Source organism: Taurulus bubalis (assembly GCF_910589615.1).
Source record: "Taurulus bubalis genome assembly, chromosome: 18".
In the NCBI taxonomy this organism is placed as follows: Eukaryota; Metazoa; Chordata; class Actinopteri; order Perciformes; family Cottidae; genus Taurulus; species Taurulus bubalis.
Window position 1 is genome coordinate 3509754 of NC_136606.1, and position 18664 is coordinate 3528417.

The 18664-nt window shown below is 43.6% G+C and overlaps 1 protein-coding gene across 1 annotated transcript in view; it reads right to left on the reverse strand.

Annotated features, from left to right (window-relative positions):
- Positions 1-16883, reverse strand: part of LOC306750736 (collagen alpha-1(XV) chain-like) — a gene marked incomplete at its 5' end in the record, with an annotated part of 52934 nt that extends 36051 nt beyond the window's left edge. The window contains 2 exons of the mRNA XM_079234207.1: positions 16700-16779; positions 16873-16883. Coding sequence (XP_079090333.1) covers positions 16700-16779; positions 16873-16883 — 91 coding nt within the window. The remainder of the gene's footprint in view (positions 1-16699; positions 16780-16872) is intronic.
- Positions 16884-18664: the final 1781 nt, after the last annotated feature.

Here is an 18664-nt window from a genome sequence, read left to right on the forward strand (position 1 = left end):
TACAGTTTGAGATAAACATCTGCATCCCTGCTTCTCCATGTCCTGGCCTGTGCATTCATTATGCTTCTTACCGTTTTAAACCCTCCAGTGTGTTGTGCTTATTCCTTAGTTTGTTTTGCAGAGAATTTCCACAACATTAGACAAGCTTAAAAACAACTATGAGGATACCGAACGTTCCTAAAAATGGTCATACCAAATTTAAAATGTAAAGTTTGCTTACTCAAAAAACCTCAAATACAAAATGGACGCTGGTGCAGAATTTCTTCCCGATATATTTTAAATGTACACAAAACCTGGTCTGTTAACTGGAGAGCAAATGTGTGTGTATATATATATATATATATATATATATATATATATATATATATACACATATATATGGTCACAGTTCAAGAGGCAAAACCTCAGAGTAGCATTATCAAATCTTGACGGAGCAAGTAAACGCCACACCAGATAAAAGCTTGTGTTCACCTCTCATCACCAGTCGGATCTGGTAATACCTGAAGCGATGTGTAATAGTGTTTAAAGAGTGTTGGAAGCGCTTCTCCCTTACCGCTGCCTTCCAGTTAATTAAAGCAATTGCAGGCTGGTGGTAAAAGCGGATGTCCACAGGGGTCAGAAGTCACGGGGCTCCGTGTAAACGGCACGTTGTTTCGGCTTACCCCAAGCTGTGTTTAACCAGCTGTAGAGACTGCACTCTGACCAAAGTGTCAGAGGAATGATGGGCTGACTATAATAATAAAAAGAAAAGAGGAGAAAGAAAATCTCCCTGTTTTTGGCAGCTTGCCGCCTGCATGTCCAGCCTTTAACGCAGAACCTTTGGCGAGAAAGTGCAAAGCTTCTTTCTCACTTCATCATGGAAAAAGGTGGCAAGCAAAGAGGAGCCTGTGATTTCTACTGAACGTAAAAGAAGAGGACGAGAGCGGGGGAAGGTGAGGATGTGGATGAGAAAGAAAGAATCAATCAATCATCAATTAAAATTGCCAACAGAGAGGGGGGTTGAAAGCTTCTTTCCAACCTTATCAAGACAACAAACTGGGACCTTTTGACATAGCAATGGATTGTCACTGCTCCTGCCAGAAGAGTTAACAAAATAAAGGGAGGAGGAATGGAATGGAAAAACTCTGACTGCTGAGTGCGAAATAAAGAGGCCAAGACAAAGAAAAAAGTGTAACCACAGCAAATGTGCTAAGGTGCAACTGAAGGCTCAACGTCTGCAGCTGAACATCAACATGGGACCCTTTTCATCGTCGTCCATATCTGCTCCTCAAGCCGTAAAGCAATCCCTTAAGATCCTCTTCCCTTCTTTGCCAGCGATGAATGTGACGGATTTCGCGGTCAGCCGAAGGTTTGGCATGTATTCATCACATAGGAGATACTTGTGTAGCTTATCCAAACTGTTCCTACAGAGGGAGGGAGGGAGGGAGGGGGGTCTGAGTGATACCATCTGCTTTGGCTCTGCGGCGCGAGTTGTTCGCTGCACAGTTTGGAGAGCGATACCTCGGCCAAATCCGCCTGCAGTCCGGCTTCATTTCATTGACCCAAAGTGAGGGTCGCTTCCACGGCGCCGGTTCACCGACACTGTTTAGAGAGTCTTGACCGGACGCGGCTGACCCAGATGAGAACGACCCCGATGATCTCAACTCAATGAGCTCATTTCAAGCTTAAGTTGCTGTCGGTTCAGTAAATATACTGTTTGCACTCTTTTCATTGGCCACAGAGCAGCCACTTAAAGCGAGTGCTGCCTGTAAAAGGTCCCTGTGAAGTCATACAGACAAGGGTAAAAGAAGACATGTGTGTTTGTCTTGAAAGATCTGAAAGGTAGTCATCTTGTATCCTGCAAATATGTTGATGAATCATTTCGTGAAATAGACAAACCTGTTCACACAACCTTTGATCTGAGGCTGTTTTTCAGGCCCTTTAGATTCATTGAAGGGCACATTGTATTTTAGACAACAGTGTGCCTCCAACAACAAAGTCTCTTTCCTGTTTTTAGATGGCATTGCTCCCGTGGACAAAGATATGGTTTTGACGAACTTTACTGGTCCAACACCTTTAAGACAAACTGGGAGGCCAACAACCTTACACATGTTAGCCCAATGCTGAGTGGGAAACCCTTTGTGATTTTGACCCCTACTTATAGCGACAACTTTCATTTGAGTTTTGTTTATTTTCCCGCCAAAAGTTCCAATTGCAAGAGTTTTACTTTGTCTTCTCCGAGGCCTGGTCAGTAACTTTTGATGCAATGACGCCTTGAATCGATGAGACATTCAGCTGTTCTGTTCTTCAGACTTGATACAAAGTAATTCTGCCTTTAGCTACTTCACGTCATTGGCTGTAATGAAGAGCTCTTGGACCGAGAAGGAGCACTGCTTTGCATTTCAGGAACCATGGGAAAATACTCATTGCCATACCTGCTATCAGAATGATGCAGATTACTACTGTAATCAAAATGCTGCCTCAACAAACCTCCGAGCAAGTCGCGGAAGGGAGTCTTCATGCATCCTAACCGTCTCCAAATGCAGCTGTCAATTAGTTGCTAAATTGGTTCAAAATGCAGTCCAGCTTCAGCCCAGGAAGGAGAGGATCTCAATCCTTGACCCCAGTGTCCTACAGCAACTGAGAACACTCAGCAGCTGTTAACATCATTTGTCAGGCCAAAACCAGGTCAAGCTCATTGGCTAGTTATTTGAACTTTGAATTCCTCTTTTCTCCCAAGTGTTTGGAGTGGTGTGGCCAAAACAAAGGCCTACACATACTCATTTAAAGATGGATAGATGTTTATTTAATAACCCGTTGACAAAGTGGCTGGAGGAGGCAATTCTATTTCTCTGGGAAAACTGAGAAAAGTATGTGAATTGGTCCAATCTGCAGGGTATAGACGTGTGTTGAAGGTGGCCTGCGAGAAGTAGAGGAGGATAGAAAGTGGAAGTAAGAGAGGCAGAAAGAGGAAACATTGAGTTTAGATTGACAAAGTGGATGATGTAATTACAGAGAGCAATACATCAACGACAGGGAAGGCAGTGAGAGATTCACAACCCTTATTAAAGTTAATGACAAACACTGGGTACGCACTTCGATCTGCCAGCTCTTATTCACGTTGTTAAAATTGTAATCGGGTGTTGAAGGGAACAGCTACCCGGCTCGTAGCGCATGTTCCTCGTCGGCTCTGGTGCCGAACTTCAATCACAAACTCTAATTCAAAGATGATCAAGGACGAGGTTTCGGATTTGAAACGAAGGCGTAGAAAATAACTCGGGCAAACAGCCGAGATCCCAACCAGCCGGATCGCCAATGCCGGCGAAGACTGCGGTCCATCGGTCGACACTGTTTTCAAAGTCTACCTGAGTTTATTCACCACCTTCATATTACTCCACGGAGAACATCCTCCACTCTTGTGCATCTCCACAATGCCAGCATCCTGATGAAAACGTGTTTTATTGTGTTGCGCTCTGTGATGTTGAAGCAATGCCATGGGGGCGTTGGCCCAACTGATCGAAAGAACCGCGGGGACGATCAGAGCGATGAGGTCTTCGCTTCACTTCAAGTGTTTGACTATTATTCTTTACAGCAAATGTGAAACAAATGGAGTAAACACTATTATGTTGTTATTACTGGCTCTAACACTTGGCATCCCGCTGAGAAACCAGTGAGGCTTGCAGTGTTTCCTCAAGGAGATTTCTTTTTTCAGCAGCAGCGGGCAAAGGTTTCGTTGTACCTAGTGCACGCTCTGAGGAAACATGCATGAGTCATTTAAGAATATTCAATCAAATGACTGCAAAACAAACAGTTGAACACATCCGTCTAGTCATACATAAGGCCTCTTTGACACACTACTAACAGAGGACGCTGGGACTTGGCCTCAGTTTGCAGCCTGGCTGAGAGCACTTCATTTTTCATGCTTTTGTTTTTGTTTCTCAGGACGGGAGATCCAGAGGACGATTGAATGTTATTGTGTTGTATTGTTTTAATCCATCACAGCTTGGGAACTTTAATCCAATGCTCTGGTTTCCTCTCACATGTCCTCTTTCAAAGATTTAATACAAGACTTTGTTGATTTCGGCACTTTTTAATGACTCATTTTCTGATAACTAATGTTCCAAGTACAATAATCCATGAATGAAATAACTATTTCTGAGAGCGAAACAGAAAAGGCTGGTTGAATCTATAAAACCTGCATGTTTACATACAAACTAAAAAAAACACACCAGTACCCATGACAAAAAATAGATATATCTGTATCTTCATAACATGAAGTGAACATGTGGGTTCAACCGAACTTGACACTGCTTCTGAAACCTTTGTAACGATAGTTTTGACAACCCTAAAACCTGCTGATGAAAGCAGCCATGAAACTGGAAGTTAGGCCGTTAATCTTTACTTTTAGAGACTGTACACACACACACACATGGAGAGAAACAACCTCTTTCTTCTCTCTTTAATAATTAATAGTCTCCGAGCTCTACAAAATGACAAATTTGATTTAAGAACGTCATTGCTCAGGAAACCTAATCCAGAAGCAAACGTTACGACCATGTGGATGCACATCTGCAGACACATGTGCGTAGAAGTGTGAGTTCTTGCATGGGTGTAAAGCTTTCCACATTTACAGGCTGGCCTCTCTCCTTGTCCTCCTATAACAATGGAGATTGCACGTAGCTGCTAGCGGTCATAAAACCCCTCACCAAGTACCTGGCGGCCCCGTGACAGGCTCTTTGATCCTGAACATCTGACCTGCAGCTCGTTTCCTCCTCCGGGAGGTGAACTGACAGCATGACCGTGGTCTCAAGGAAACGGGTAATCAGGACCCGCTTACAGTATGGAGTTTCAAGCTTTTCAATATGATTCATCACGGTATCAGCTGGTGCTTTAAGCTTGGTCAATTGTTTCATTTGTTTCTATCGTTAGCTCTAAATAATCAGGTGCATTTATGCTCAAATATCTGTTTTTAAACTCAAACTGTGCTGTGCATAAATACAATTTCTCAGACTAAATTGGTTCCATCCCCTCGGCCTTGTACTGGCAATGCATACAAATTGCTCCCAAATGCTGAAAAAGCAAAACACCTGTTGGGATAGTTTGGGATGAGCGGCCACGGGCCCCGGGGTTAGAGACATAATCAAGACGCCGCTTCTATCGGATTATACGGATCTTATTCTGGGAAGCTTTGGCAAAGAAACAGACGGACATATGAACATGTGTACATCAGAGTCCTGATGAGACGACAATGGAAGGGATGGGAATTTCCGTGTGAAAGGATTTGGCTTAATGTCGGTGTAATGTTTTCATACGTGAATTGAAACTTGATAAACATTTTTAAAAGTACTCTGACTGTTGAGTACTCGTCTGTTATTCAGGTGTCATTATATGGTCCATTTTACTTTAAATTACCATCATTTACGAAATGAACATCATGCTGTATTGAAGAAGCCTTGAATCTAGAGATTGAGACACAAACCCATGTTTACAATGTTTACTGAGGGAATAAATCAAGAGAGAAGTAGAGTCATTTATATTGACTTCTATACAACCAGAGGAGTCGCACCCTGGTGGACATTAGAAAGAATGCAAGTTTTAAGACACGTTGCATTGGCTTTGAGTCGGCAGCACCGGAGGGTGACGCCTGTTTGTGATAAACGGAGAGAGATGGTGACATCTTATAGCCATCAGTTACTTATCCTTTGAGGTCAGGAACACCTCATGCAATGTGCTCTCAGTCTGCAGAACAACATGTTTTGGATGCATAATACATCCAATACATTTTTTTTAAGTGATAGTTGACTGCTGCTGCTCAACGAACATGAAAGAAACATGTTTCTGAAACCACAAAGCGTTCCCATCATTAACGATGGAGGACCTCGGTCTAACCCTAGAGACCACCATGTTCCTTCCACTTTGGAGCTCCAGGGTTACAAGGCAAACCGAGGCTCTAACAGTAATAACCATGATACTGCATGTTCCAGACCGTTGCATCATCTGTTGGAAACGCCGGGAAGTCCCTCAGCAGACTGCCTCGTGGGCCAAGGGTGAGCTGTCAGGTTTGCAATCCTGCCATCAAAAACATGTCTTTGGGGACGAGGTGAGGAAAAAGAAGGTCGAAAGGAAACTGTTACAGAGTTAAGTGCTAAAAATACATGTGACATTTCCGTCTGGCCGATACAGTAGTTTAGTCTCGTAGAATTAATGATACACATGCATGTTTTTGACACCATTAACTCTCTATATGTTCACTTTTACTTAAGTATCCTGTCATTTTAAACCACAAATCCCGTGTTTATCTTGCTTGACCACGAAATCCAGTTTTGAAATCGACTTTCCGGCTTCCCACGACCAACAGGAAGAAACTGCTTCCTCTTCGTGGTTCTGGCTGACAAAAGGTGACTTTAATTACTAAATTGACTTTAATTGATTTCCTTCAACTTCAACGTCCCTCTGTTGTGTTCAGCTAACGCACACGGCGACAAAAAGGAGACAAATGGAAACAAAAGATTAAAACTTCTGTCGGGATTGGAGTTCTTGGTACGCAGTGTTCTCCGTCAGCTTATGTTCAATAACTAATCAAAAGCAACACGATTCCCCAGTTGGTGTTATTTGCTGAGAGGAAATTGGGCCACAGTTTATGTTTGGTATCTGCTGCCAGGAGAGATATCCAATCCAGGGTTTCCTGTAGAAAGCAGAAGTCTCCTCAGACCGCAACATCACATTAAATTGGTTCCTTTTGGCCACGTTGCCAGGTTTGTCTAAGCTGTTAGGTTTTTGCTGATAAGGGGATATTCAGGGCATTGTTCAAACGAAAGGAGACAAGACTTTTCATTGAGTGCTGCAAGCTGATTTGTGAGCAGGGACTTTTTGCTCTCAAACTAAACCTTACATCTAAAAAAAACTGTTTTAGAATAGACTGGCACTGCATTGTATTGAAATACGTTCAAAATGTTTGCATGGCTACGTACATAAAGCAATCAAAGAGCCATTTTATAGAAATCAGAGCAGAAAACTATCAGCTCATAACAATCAAGGGCGCCAAAAAGGAAATTGTACAGCTGTGACTGATAAAAGAACACAACATAATAGAATCGACTAGTTTCAAACTTCCAGAGAAACCTCAATGTTCGCCAGACGAACCACTAACATCATTTACCAGCGTTTCACTGCAGTTAATCTCAGGCTCTGCTTGCCAGATACATGTTTCTAACCACCGTGATTTTCCATTAAAACTGCAGACAGCTCTCCCACAATGCCCATATTCACTCACTCTTTATGGGTACTTTGTCACTGAACCACTGGGGAAAAAGCAGTTTTGGGTAAAAGCAAATTGCTTCATACCAAGACCACTTATGGTACATAAACATAAAAAGATCCAGTTGATTTTTAAATTCCATTCTAGTTACCCTGAATCCCATTGTTAGGTAGTGGCCACGACTCAGGGCTCGCTAGCTGCAGAGACTAAATAAGGACAGGTTTTTGATCCAATGTCTGTGGGAGGCTGGAGGACAGATTTGTATGTCTGTACAATTTGGTAGAGAAGGCCGTTTATAAAGGGTTACAAACATTTGGATAAAAGAAATCTCTTGATAACAAGACAACTTAGTTTTGTTTTCCTTGATAATCTCAAAGCCTGACCAAAATATACACACAAGGACCAGTTTTAGGACCATTTCCAGTCAAATGTAACAGCATCAGGACTGGTTTTAGGGGCTGAATAGGTGTTGAACTAACACTGACATTTGAAAGCTTTTTTTTGGGACAATTGATCTATTTCTTTCTTTTCTATTCGGGTTTAAAAGAGGCTGCTGAAAGCTTTCGAGGCCTGAACACCAGTTTGGGACGTCCTGGTGTTGAGCAGTATTGTTCAACCAAGGCCCAAAGAAGAAGAAGAAGAAGAAGAAGAAGAAGAAGAAGAAGAAGAAGAAGAAGTAGAAGAAGAAGAAGAAGAAGAAGGCACTATAGCTTTATAGAGTTCAATTTGCTCTGCTCTCCGAATCAACATTCAATCATTTTTCTCCAACACTTACATCAACAAGTGTTTGAGGAAACAATGTCATCCTGATGATAATTCTTCCATTGTATTGCCTGACATGTCTGATGACGGCTGCACGGTTCTGCTCGTCAACTTTAGTGCACAAACCTGGTCCTCCTTTCAAACGGGGCAGATGTGGAACTTGCTTTCTCGTTATTAAAGTAAAGGCTCAAAAGACCCGGACCGACATGTTTTACCTCCAGCATGAAGCTAAAACAGAGAAAAGACACGTTCATACATCTGTAAGCTCTTTTCTTAGATTTTTTAATAATCAAAATCATATTTCTGGCCACTCTTTGCTCATTAGAAGTGTTTGAGATTCATTGGAAGCAGGACTGTAATACAATGATGAAAGAGGGCCGAGAAATTAAAAACACCCAAAATGCTTCTCTCGTGAACACCGAAGCCGTTTGTTCGTATCCCTCTGGGAAACTCTTGACAAGTATAACTACAGAGACCTCCACAGCGTTGGAAACATCATAAGATCATATGAAACAAATCTACCTCAAGTCCTCCACGTCAGACTGTCACTAGATGTTGGACGTCCATAAGCTGGAGCTTTCTTCAACCCAGCTCGCCAAAACGTCTGTTGACGAAGGCGTTATGCCTTCTATCTTATCATCTCTATCTTTGTTCGCTCTAAACTGTCACAGAAGGTCGACATGCTGGTAAAGACAGCCGGGTACTCTACAGTAACAGAGATATATTCTGATCTAGTTAAAGGCACTTTTACCACCACGGAGGGCTTTTCCCTTTCTTTTTTTTGATGGCAACGTGCCACATATTTACAGTGTGGGAGTGGTGTGAATGAGAGTCGACCACATGCACAAACATAATGACTGTTGGTGCTAATGAGAGGCCGGCAGCAGAAACAAGGAGCGAACCGCAAACCAAGTTCAGAAAATGACTAATTTTCATGTAGTTAATCGTTTCCTCCATAACTCTGCAGGATAAATAAAACACACAGTAGAATAAACAGATTTGTTTCCAGGACTGAAGGGAGGTTTTTCCAGCAGAGATAGGGAACATTAAATAAATGAGAAAGGAAGAGGACAAAATAATGATAAGATAGGGAGAGAGAGGCAGATAATTAATAGCAAAATATGAGAAAAACAAACAGAAAAAGGATAGAACTAGGGTGAAGGAAGGTGTGCAAAGTAAGACAGTAATTAAAGAAAGAGAGAAGACAGAAGACAGATGTTTGCTGATGTTTGCTGACAACAAGGTCAACTGAGACCATTCATTAGTTTTGCAGTGGAGGTTTTTCATGAAGTGGGTCGACTGTGTGCTCGAAACCAACGCAGCTGCAGACCAGCTGAGCGCACACACACACACACACACACACACACACAACCATCGCCACCACTAATCCCACCTCCAACTGGGGAACAATCAGGACCCTCCGTACAGATGCTCCTCAGGGAATGTTTCTCACTCTTCTGCAACATGTAAACAACAACAACCTCTCCCTTCACAAAGTTTGAGTTTCTGTGGCGACGGGTTTTGAAACTCAAGATGGTCTTTGAAGTCTTTTTTTGGGGGGGGCAGTGTTTGCCGATGACCAGAAGTCATCTATCCATCAGCTCGACAGGAGAGAAAACCAGATTAAGGTCCAAGGTTGGAACAACAGACCAGCAACGCTGCCGGGCCGTGACCTTGGGCGACCTTGAGCCGGTTCTCGTCTGGGACAAGAAACGCGAAACTACGGAATTTGAACTGAATCGCTTTTACGGATGATTAGCTTAACCCCCTGAAAAAAAACATGACCCGAGTTCAAAAGTGTGACCTTTGACCTTTAGTCAAGTGGCTGCAAGACTCCACAGGCAGAGAAACATCCTCATCATCCCGGGTGTGACGCAACACACCGATCAAACAAGCAGAGATCGGTGAGCAGAGGAGGGCAAAGGTCATATTTCAGGGTAACAAAAAAGGAATCGCACACAACTATGTACAATTAGATTATTTAGAAAACTAAAGGATTGAAGTAAATAAGGGAGACTGAGATTCTACCATGCATGGAGTCTCTCTCTCTCTGAACAGACACCTGCTTGTTTTCAAACTGTCTTTCCGGCCCTGACGGACTCTTTCCAGACCGTCAGAAAGTTCCATGTTTTCCTCCCCATCGGGCTTCTGCGGCGCAAATAAAAAATCCAGGAAGCCGGCCTCTCCCGGAAAAATAAACGCGCTCTTTCAGACCACTTTACATTATCGTAAATTGCAGTTCTGATGCAGCTCTAATCCCGTCTGTCGGCGACCTATGAGCGCGCTGTTTCCTACAAATATGCAGGAAGGCTTATATATGTTGACTTCCTTACTAGGACACAGGACGCACTGTGGTTCGGTCACAAGCGCGCCCTTTACAACTGTAACCATGTTTATGTGCAGACATCTTCCAGCACTCGGCCACAGAGGGGAATTTCTGTTTCATCCTGCGTCGCACTCAATGAAACCGTCAACAGCCGCAGTCCGTCATTGTTCATTCTACACGAGCAGCGAGGTAGGAGCCTTGCTCAAGGGACCTCCATCAGAGAGCGTTTCTCTTCTGCGAGCCGGTCTGGGGCTTATCGGGTATTATCCTCAAGTCCTCTAAGCTGTAAAGCTAAAAGCACCCAATCACGTGACCTGTGACATATGTGTGCATGCTCAACATGGTTAAATCCCCCCGAAAAAAATGAAGGAAGCCGCCATGACTCCTTCAAAGTGAGTGTTGATCCCGAAGGTTTTAAATATGCTCAGTTTTGGTTCTGCACTTTCAGCCCGGACAGAAACTGTGTGGTCATGTGACCCCTTAAGCTGGATGTGCAGGGGCTCATGGGTGCATAATCTTTCTCATATGTATGAAATGTGCAATCAAAGCAGGAAAAAAAGGATAAATATGCAACAACATAAAGTTAAATGCTGATATATAGATGAAAAACTTCACATGTAAAGATGCAGGAACAAAAACAGCAGCGAGAAATTAAAAAATGAAGACCAAAGGAGAGAGTGGTCGAGCACATCAAACAGCGTCCAGGACGTTTAGTGGAAAAGCTCTTTGGCGGCCAAAGCTTTGATTTTAATGAGTGATCTGTTATCTCAGGAAATCCCAGATTGTTAACAATACGCCGGGAAACTTTCCCACTAAATTGGACATCACTTGTAAGTTTCTTTTCTAAAACAGAACAGAAAGAGAAAAAACACAAGGGTACTAAGTGACTTTTGGCATCACACATTTAGCATTACCACACATAATGCATCCTCCACTGGGCGCCCTGAGGACAGTCATCCATCTCGTCCAACACTATCTGGGCTCGCACGGCGTCCACGACTCCAAATACTGGATTGTTTTGTCCAGGACGCATTTAGTAGTTCCTGTTTACCCTCCAGCACGTGTTTGTTTTTTCCAATAATTTGCCGATGCGACCATCGAGGTCCAGGGACTGTGGAGCAGCTGTCCGCAAAGTGTTGAGTCAGCAGAATCACTCACAAATGAACACAACCTTGATCATTATGATTTTGTGACATTGTCTCACACTTTTACATGAGTTCGTCTCGTCTCCTCACGCGACCAAGTCGGTGACTGTAAAAGTCATCACCGGGAGGAGGTCACGGAGTTGAGTGAAAGAAACAAATCAGGAGCCAGATGGAGATGGAAACAGCTGTCGTATTGGACCAAATGTGAAAGTCGGTGAAAGTAAACAGCTGATCTGGGATGCAGTGCAACACGCCCGACCTGCAGAACATCTCGCATCGCTTCAAGCGTGCTGACACACGGAAGTGTGAACTCGAGAGGGGATTAAATTATTAATCCGTCTACATTTCAGAGGCTCGTCGGTTTGAATGTTTCGAGTTTAGATAAAATGGACAAATAGTTGTCAGCTAAGCTCTGGCATGTCGAACTGGTTTGGAAGGCCGCTGATGAATCTGTAAAAGGAAAGGTGTGACCCGACAACGGCCAAATCCCCCCCAAAAAAATCCGGATCACGTGCGATTCATTCTGCCATAGTGCTCTCGAGCCAAACAGTGAAAAAGTTCGCTCACTGTACACAGATTCTGTGTTATGGTTTTCCATCCAACAGTGATTTTCTTCTGCCAAATACCTAACATGTAAACGTTACTTATATCATGACCTCCAAATACTCTCAGAGAGCATCTGGCCGCTTTGAGCTCGTCTCACATTTGGTGAGTCGGCCTTTTTGTTTGTCGTTTTTAATTGGCTATTCCCTAATTTTTCACCCGATTTTGAGCCTTTTTTAGGGTCCCCCCCCATGATACCTGTTTTATGAGAAGTTCTACAGGGTAAAATACAAGGACAGTACTTCAATTTGCCTTGTATTGTTGTATTTTAATACATTATATCAGCTGAAATATACCCAACGTTAGTGATAGTGTTACTGTTTTTAACGTTAGTGTTCTAGGGTTAAACTCAGCGTCATCTTGCTTCCCCTGACAGTAACGAAGAGCCGACCTGCAGACGTCACTGACAAGCTAACGCATGTTCAGCTGGGTTCATGCTCATGAAGCGGTGGATTAAATGTATCTGCGTGACCATGAGCGAGAGAGCGAGGTTTCAGGGACAGCTTCTGTCCGTTTAGTCTTACTTTCTCCACTTTAGCACAACCGCCTTCTACGGACATGTGTCAAGTGTTCTCAGCGGCTCCAGTTTGGACGCAGGAGAGGATCACACTTTCTTTTGCTAATGGTTTCCAGAGTCTAGAAAGAGGAATGCACAGTCACTGCAGCAGCCAAGCCTCCGTATGCACGTATATAACGTAATGCACGGAAAGGCTGTAGACTGTTTAATGACTCGACATTTTGCAGGGACATTCATGCATCAACTCAGAAAGTGAGTCACAGGGTTTGGTGTCCAATTTCACCAGCTAATAAAGCAGCGATCCCTTTTTATTATTATTATTCAAGCTTCTATGTTTTTGGGGAATGCTTTTAAGGTGGTGTTTCATGAGATGAGATGGAAAAAGATGCACCTAAACCTGCACTGGTTGGTCCAGCACTAGCGGTGGTGATATATCGGTTGGTGGGGCGGAATAATTGAGAAACTTGAGCTGGGGGAGTAAAAAAAGCAAAAAGAGCACTCAGTGACCTTCCCTGAACAAACAACAGATAAAAGAAGCAGAAAATAGTCCTGCCTTTGATAGTAGACCAGACTTTGTTTAACTTAAAAGTCAGATAACGCAGTAAAAAAAAAAATGGTATCTGCTTTGTTTTGAAAGGCAAACTCTTCAAATGAACTTGAATCCGTGACTCATAACTGTCATTTTTCCAAACGGCTTCATCTGTAGGTCAAAAGTGCTCCAATTATGAATCCATTTCATCCCCCTGCCAATGATTCTGTGTTGGTGACATCCAGCAACACCCTTCACGCACGTCACCGCTCTCTAAGGACTCGCATCATCATCATCATCATCATCATCATCATCATCATCTTCCCCATTCCCACTGTCGCTCTCGTCCTCGCCATCATTATCATCATTATCATCATAATTGCCTCGACGAAATCACCATAACCACATTCTCTGAGCGCCGCATCTCATCATCGTATTCATTATCCATGATGGTCCCGGGCATTCACGTTGTTCCATTAAACATAATTAAACACACAATCATTTGTGAATAACGACCACGTGTACAGCAGATGTGCGTCCGCTTTGGGTGGGCGTATATGTATATGTATATATGTATATGTAGGCACAGAGAGCAGTGCTCCGGGATAAACATGTTGTATGTTGGTCAACATGTTGCTCGTTATTAAAGATTAAAAGCAGCGAAGAGCATGCTTTTATGATTCTTCTGTAGTATGAGAAGCATGACTATACAACAAAGGCTTTTTGTTGTTGTTTTGTTTACTTGTCGATGTCTTTTTGAATATCTTGATAAGATATTCCACTCCAATGATAACATTTATTTGTTCCTTGATTCATTACTTATCTATTTCATTTATTGACCTCATAACATTTATGTATTTTTGCAGTCTTGCATCCATTTAACTCATCATTTACTCTGTGTCACTATTAACCCTGACATATGCTCATTCATTAATTCACTAACTGTTTTTTGTTGTTGCTCTGGATGCTCCTAACGACTCATTTTCCTGACATTTGGATCGAATTATAAACTAAAGACTAGTCGTGAAGTCTTAAAAGCAAGAACACACTTTAAACTTAACACATTTTAATCCGTATGGCCAAACAGTGTCCCAAAAAATGCTGCTAAAATGAACATGGCTCCGGTCGCCCCGCTGAGGAAGTGGCCTGCAGGAAGTGTGTGGTGCTAAATGTGTTTATAACTTTGGCAGGAACTGTGGTCTAAGAAGAGTCATGGTTTGGCATCACTTAAACTATTAGAATCTGGATTCATCAAACCAGCTGCGTTAGCCGGCTTAGTCTGTAGCGTTGCTACAGTCCGTAGCATCTGTGCTAGCCAGCTAGCTAGTAAGCTAGTGGATCCAGTCGATCGGGAGACAACCAGACTGACCCCTAGCAGACGGGGGTCCGGGGAATCAGAGCAACAGCTGAGACAGCATACGTCAACAATAATGGGTTTAATCAACCAATGTATCCGATGCCCACTAGCGAGGGGCAAGTCCCCGGCTAACGCATTTGTTCATTCATTCACTCGTACACGTTTGCATAATGCTATATCTTTTCTCGCACTCGTTCATTCACATACTAAATTATTCAACTGTCATTGTTGCTTAGTCACAGATGGAGCGGGGCGATGTGTGTTGAAGCAATATGTTCAGCCATATGTGGAAGCTGCGTCCGACCTAAAACCATTAGGAACACACCAGTAACCGACACGCAGCTGAAAGCTGCAGCGTGCACTGTTTTCACACTAAGTAAACACATTATATTTGTTATATTTCAACAATCGAGCACAGAAATGTGAGCGTTGCCCCGGTGACAGCTCTGTTTTCTAGAATATTTACAGCTGGAAATATTTGTCCCTGGTGCTCTCTCTCTCTCTCTCTGTCTCTCTCTCTCTCTCTCTGGCAAGTAAGCCAGCATGCATGCTCACGCACACACACCCAACACACACACACACATACACACACTTCTTCCTTTCCCCCACTCTTGAAAAAGTGAATCACGGCAGAGGATTATGAATATGACAAAAGCACAATCAGCCTGACAGCGGAGCCTCTGCAGGATCTACAGTGGAGGAAAGTGGACCATGAAATCACACTTTAAAAGCCTTTCAGACATCCACTGAACTCCAACCGCCTCCTCACACACATCCAATGTCAAGTTCTGCTGCGCTGCAAACATCCAAAACTTCTTCTGAGTCAAAACTCACTTTCACCTCGTCTCATAATTAGGGTTTTATTGCAAAGCGGTTGCACTTTTTGAGCCACCACAGAATGTCAGACTCGGACAATTAACCTCCGTGTGGCAACGTTAGCTAAAGGAAACCCCGTAATTATTAGCCTGGACCTTGACAATGCTGCTTTTGTGACACGGAGGTTCCATGTGGTAATCATAGGTCAAGATATCAACACACACACACACACACACACATAGCTGCAAATGCCAATCTGGATTCCAGCACGCTGACGACGGCAGTGGCGTCAAATTGTCTCATTGTTTCAAGGACGAAAAGTAATAAAATGAAGCTCTCAGAGTAATGACAGTGACCTTCATCTGTGACGGCCACTTTCCAAACACTCACATTCAAAACTCAGTGGCATTACTTCATCTCCGCTGCCTCCGTCGTGCACTGCTACTGATTGGAGCGCCCGTCTGTCAGCGTGCACGTTGGGAGTTTTTTTTTTGCCTGTTTCCAATTGCAATGGAAAAGAAACTCTGCGGTGCTTTCGGCACTAATTGGGAACACGCTGACGGGTCCCGATTGATCCATTCATCGTGAGGAAAATCTAGATTTAAGCTGTGAAAACACTCAGCAAAGTACTGCGGGGGCCCTGAGACACATATCAGTCAAGATATAATTGAAACCATCACACGGCACACAGAAGCCTGCAGGTAGCTGCCCCTCTATACGGGCTCTGATGGCGTTGAGTTCATCTAAAAAACAATGGTACCCAAAGGTTTTGGGGGGGCGCCCATGTTTCACTCTCCACGCCGTCATACTTCCAGTGTAAACAGTTTAATGTACAGTGACTTTGGACACAGTCCAGTGCAACATTAAGCATCCCATGGGACGCGCTGATCTTATCAAATGTGGGGGTCTTACACTAAATATGCCTTTCAGAACGCAAACTCAAACCCCCTGAAGGCTTTCCCATGGTCTCTGCTGTATATACACTGTAATGATCTTCTACATGAGCGTAAAGAGACTCAAATGAGTTGCAGGGAAAGAGAAAATGTGGTATTGCTATGATTATGCTTTAGGGAGTTAAATGTGTCTATGCTAGGCCTAAATATTGAATATATAGATAACTTTGCTAGCCTTGCTGAATATATTTCAATATAATTATGACATTCAACATGCATATGATCTCCCTCCAATACAGTATGCCAATGTTGTTGTTTTGAGCATCTTTCCTCAGAATAATATCATCCTGCAACCAAACATAAAAGCATCTTTTTCCAGGAGCAGAGTGCAACAGTTTCCCCATTCATATTCAGCAGATGGAAACTCATGAGCCAGCAGAAAGTTCACCAGCAGCAGAAGGAGAAACAGAAAGCACATGATCCAGCAATAAACAGACAAACAGAGCGCTCATACCGTCCAACAGCTGAGCAGAGGAGCGCCGGCAGCAGAACCGGAGCGCGAGGAGGAGTAATCCAAAGAACCGGGGGGCAATGCTGTATGGAGACAGAAGTCAGAGAGTTGGGAAAACTGACCACATGTTGATGTTAAACAACTTGTCCAGAGGAAACACAGTGCCTTTCATTTACCGTGGAGTCATCTTCAGTGATGGTGAGCTTAGATCCCAACTAAAGTTGTGCTGTTCATGTGTGGTAAGCCCTGGTAAGAGAGAGAGAGATGGAGCTCACTCTGCCTCTCTCTCTCACTCCCTCACAAACTAAAAGCCTCACACTCTCCGCCTCCTCCTCCTCCTCCCTCTCTCTCTCTCTCTCTCTCTCTCTCTCTCTCTCTCTCTGGTTCCTGGTCAAACAAAGGCAGCTTCAGTGAGTCGGACTAAAGGGGCCCTCTCGAGCTGAAATACGACTCCTCGAGTCTCTCTCCGGACCGCCGCTTTTCTAATCCAGCCCTCCCCTCAGACATCACAACTCTCCAAATACAAATTAACACACTCCGGTTAAGTCCTCCTCCCCGCTGCTCCTCCTGCTCCTCCTCACTGGTGTGGTTTCTCTCACTTTCCCTGTGCATTAATGCACTTCTCGCGTGTGGCCTTGACCTTTGGGAGGAGACGCCTCAGGAGCTGCAGCCGCAACCTCAACACTTTTTCTTAAGTAGTGAAGACAAGACGCTACGATTGGATCAGAGCAAATATTCAACCAGTTGAAACAAAAGCTCATCATATCACGGGCATTGTGCAAATCCCCAATCAGGCTGTAAAAGTGTTAAACTACTTAATGCCAAATCATCAAAAATATGCATGCAGTCAATAAAAGCATTTACTTGTTTCAGGGGTTGTCAAATATTACATGCATTCTTTTTCATCCATTCATTTTTAAATGCCTAATAGGGTCCAGGTCAGGGTGGTGACAGGATAGATAAGCTATCCCAGGCTTATCGGGTTATCCGGCTCCGTTTGGAGGATCTTGAGGCATTCCAGGGCAAATTGGAAATGCTATCCCATTCTGCTGCGAGTCTTTCCCTCAGTCTCCCAGTTGGACGTGTCCAGAATTCCTGCCTCGGGGCATCCGGTAGGCAACCTGATCAGATTCCCAAACATCTCAAATGGAGCTATGGTTCTACTCTAAACTCCTAAAGCCTTCCCTAAAGATGACCCCTTGCACCCTGTGAAGTAAACTCTTTCCCACTATTAAGACTCAAGACCACAAGAGAGGGCGGGGCCTCAGAAAATGGGAATCTGTGCCTTCAGGCGGACTATACAAACTACATTTTGCCCGTCTCACATTAGAAGACTCTGAGGTATCTTGAATTCCTTTCAATAACAGCTTGCTTACAACTCATACAAATACATAATATTGACTTTTACCCGAACATCTTGACTCTCAAACTGCTGACGGCGGTCATAGTCTGACAGACACAACTGCATCATCTGCAAAGAGAAGTTATCCTGAGACGAGCAGGATCTACACTCCTCAGCTGCTTCTTTGAAAATATACAGAAGGTATTGCAAAGTATGCACACGCAACAAATGCATTTACTCAATTTGAAATAGAAACACCACAATTTGAATAAATAAATGCACTTTCAATGAACTAAGATAATAGTTTGGTCTGTGAGTATATTTTACTGACCCAAAAAAGTCGATAATCATCTCTGGTTTTCCGATACCAGGATTAGTTACACATCTCCGCTGGCGATGACGCCATCCGTGATCCCTCCGCCACGATGTCTGGACTCAAGTGCATGATGCAGCGGTGCCAAATGGAATCTGCCTGCAACAAACACAGACAAATATCCAGCAGTCTGGCTGCAGGAGCCGGCGTGGTGGAGGGGGAGGGCTGATAAAGATGTGTTCAGACCTTGGTTCTGACAGCTCGGACAGATAACAGCCATCGCGGACAGCGAGCGATGCCGTTAGCGAGCGGC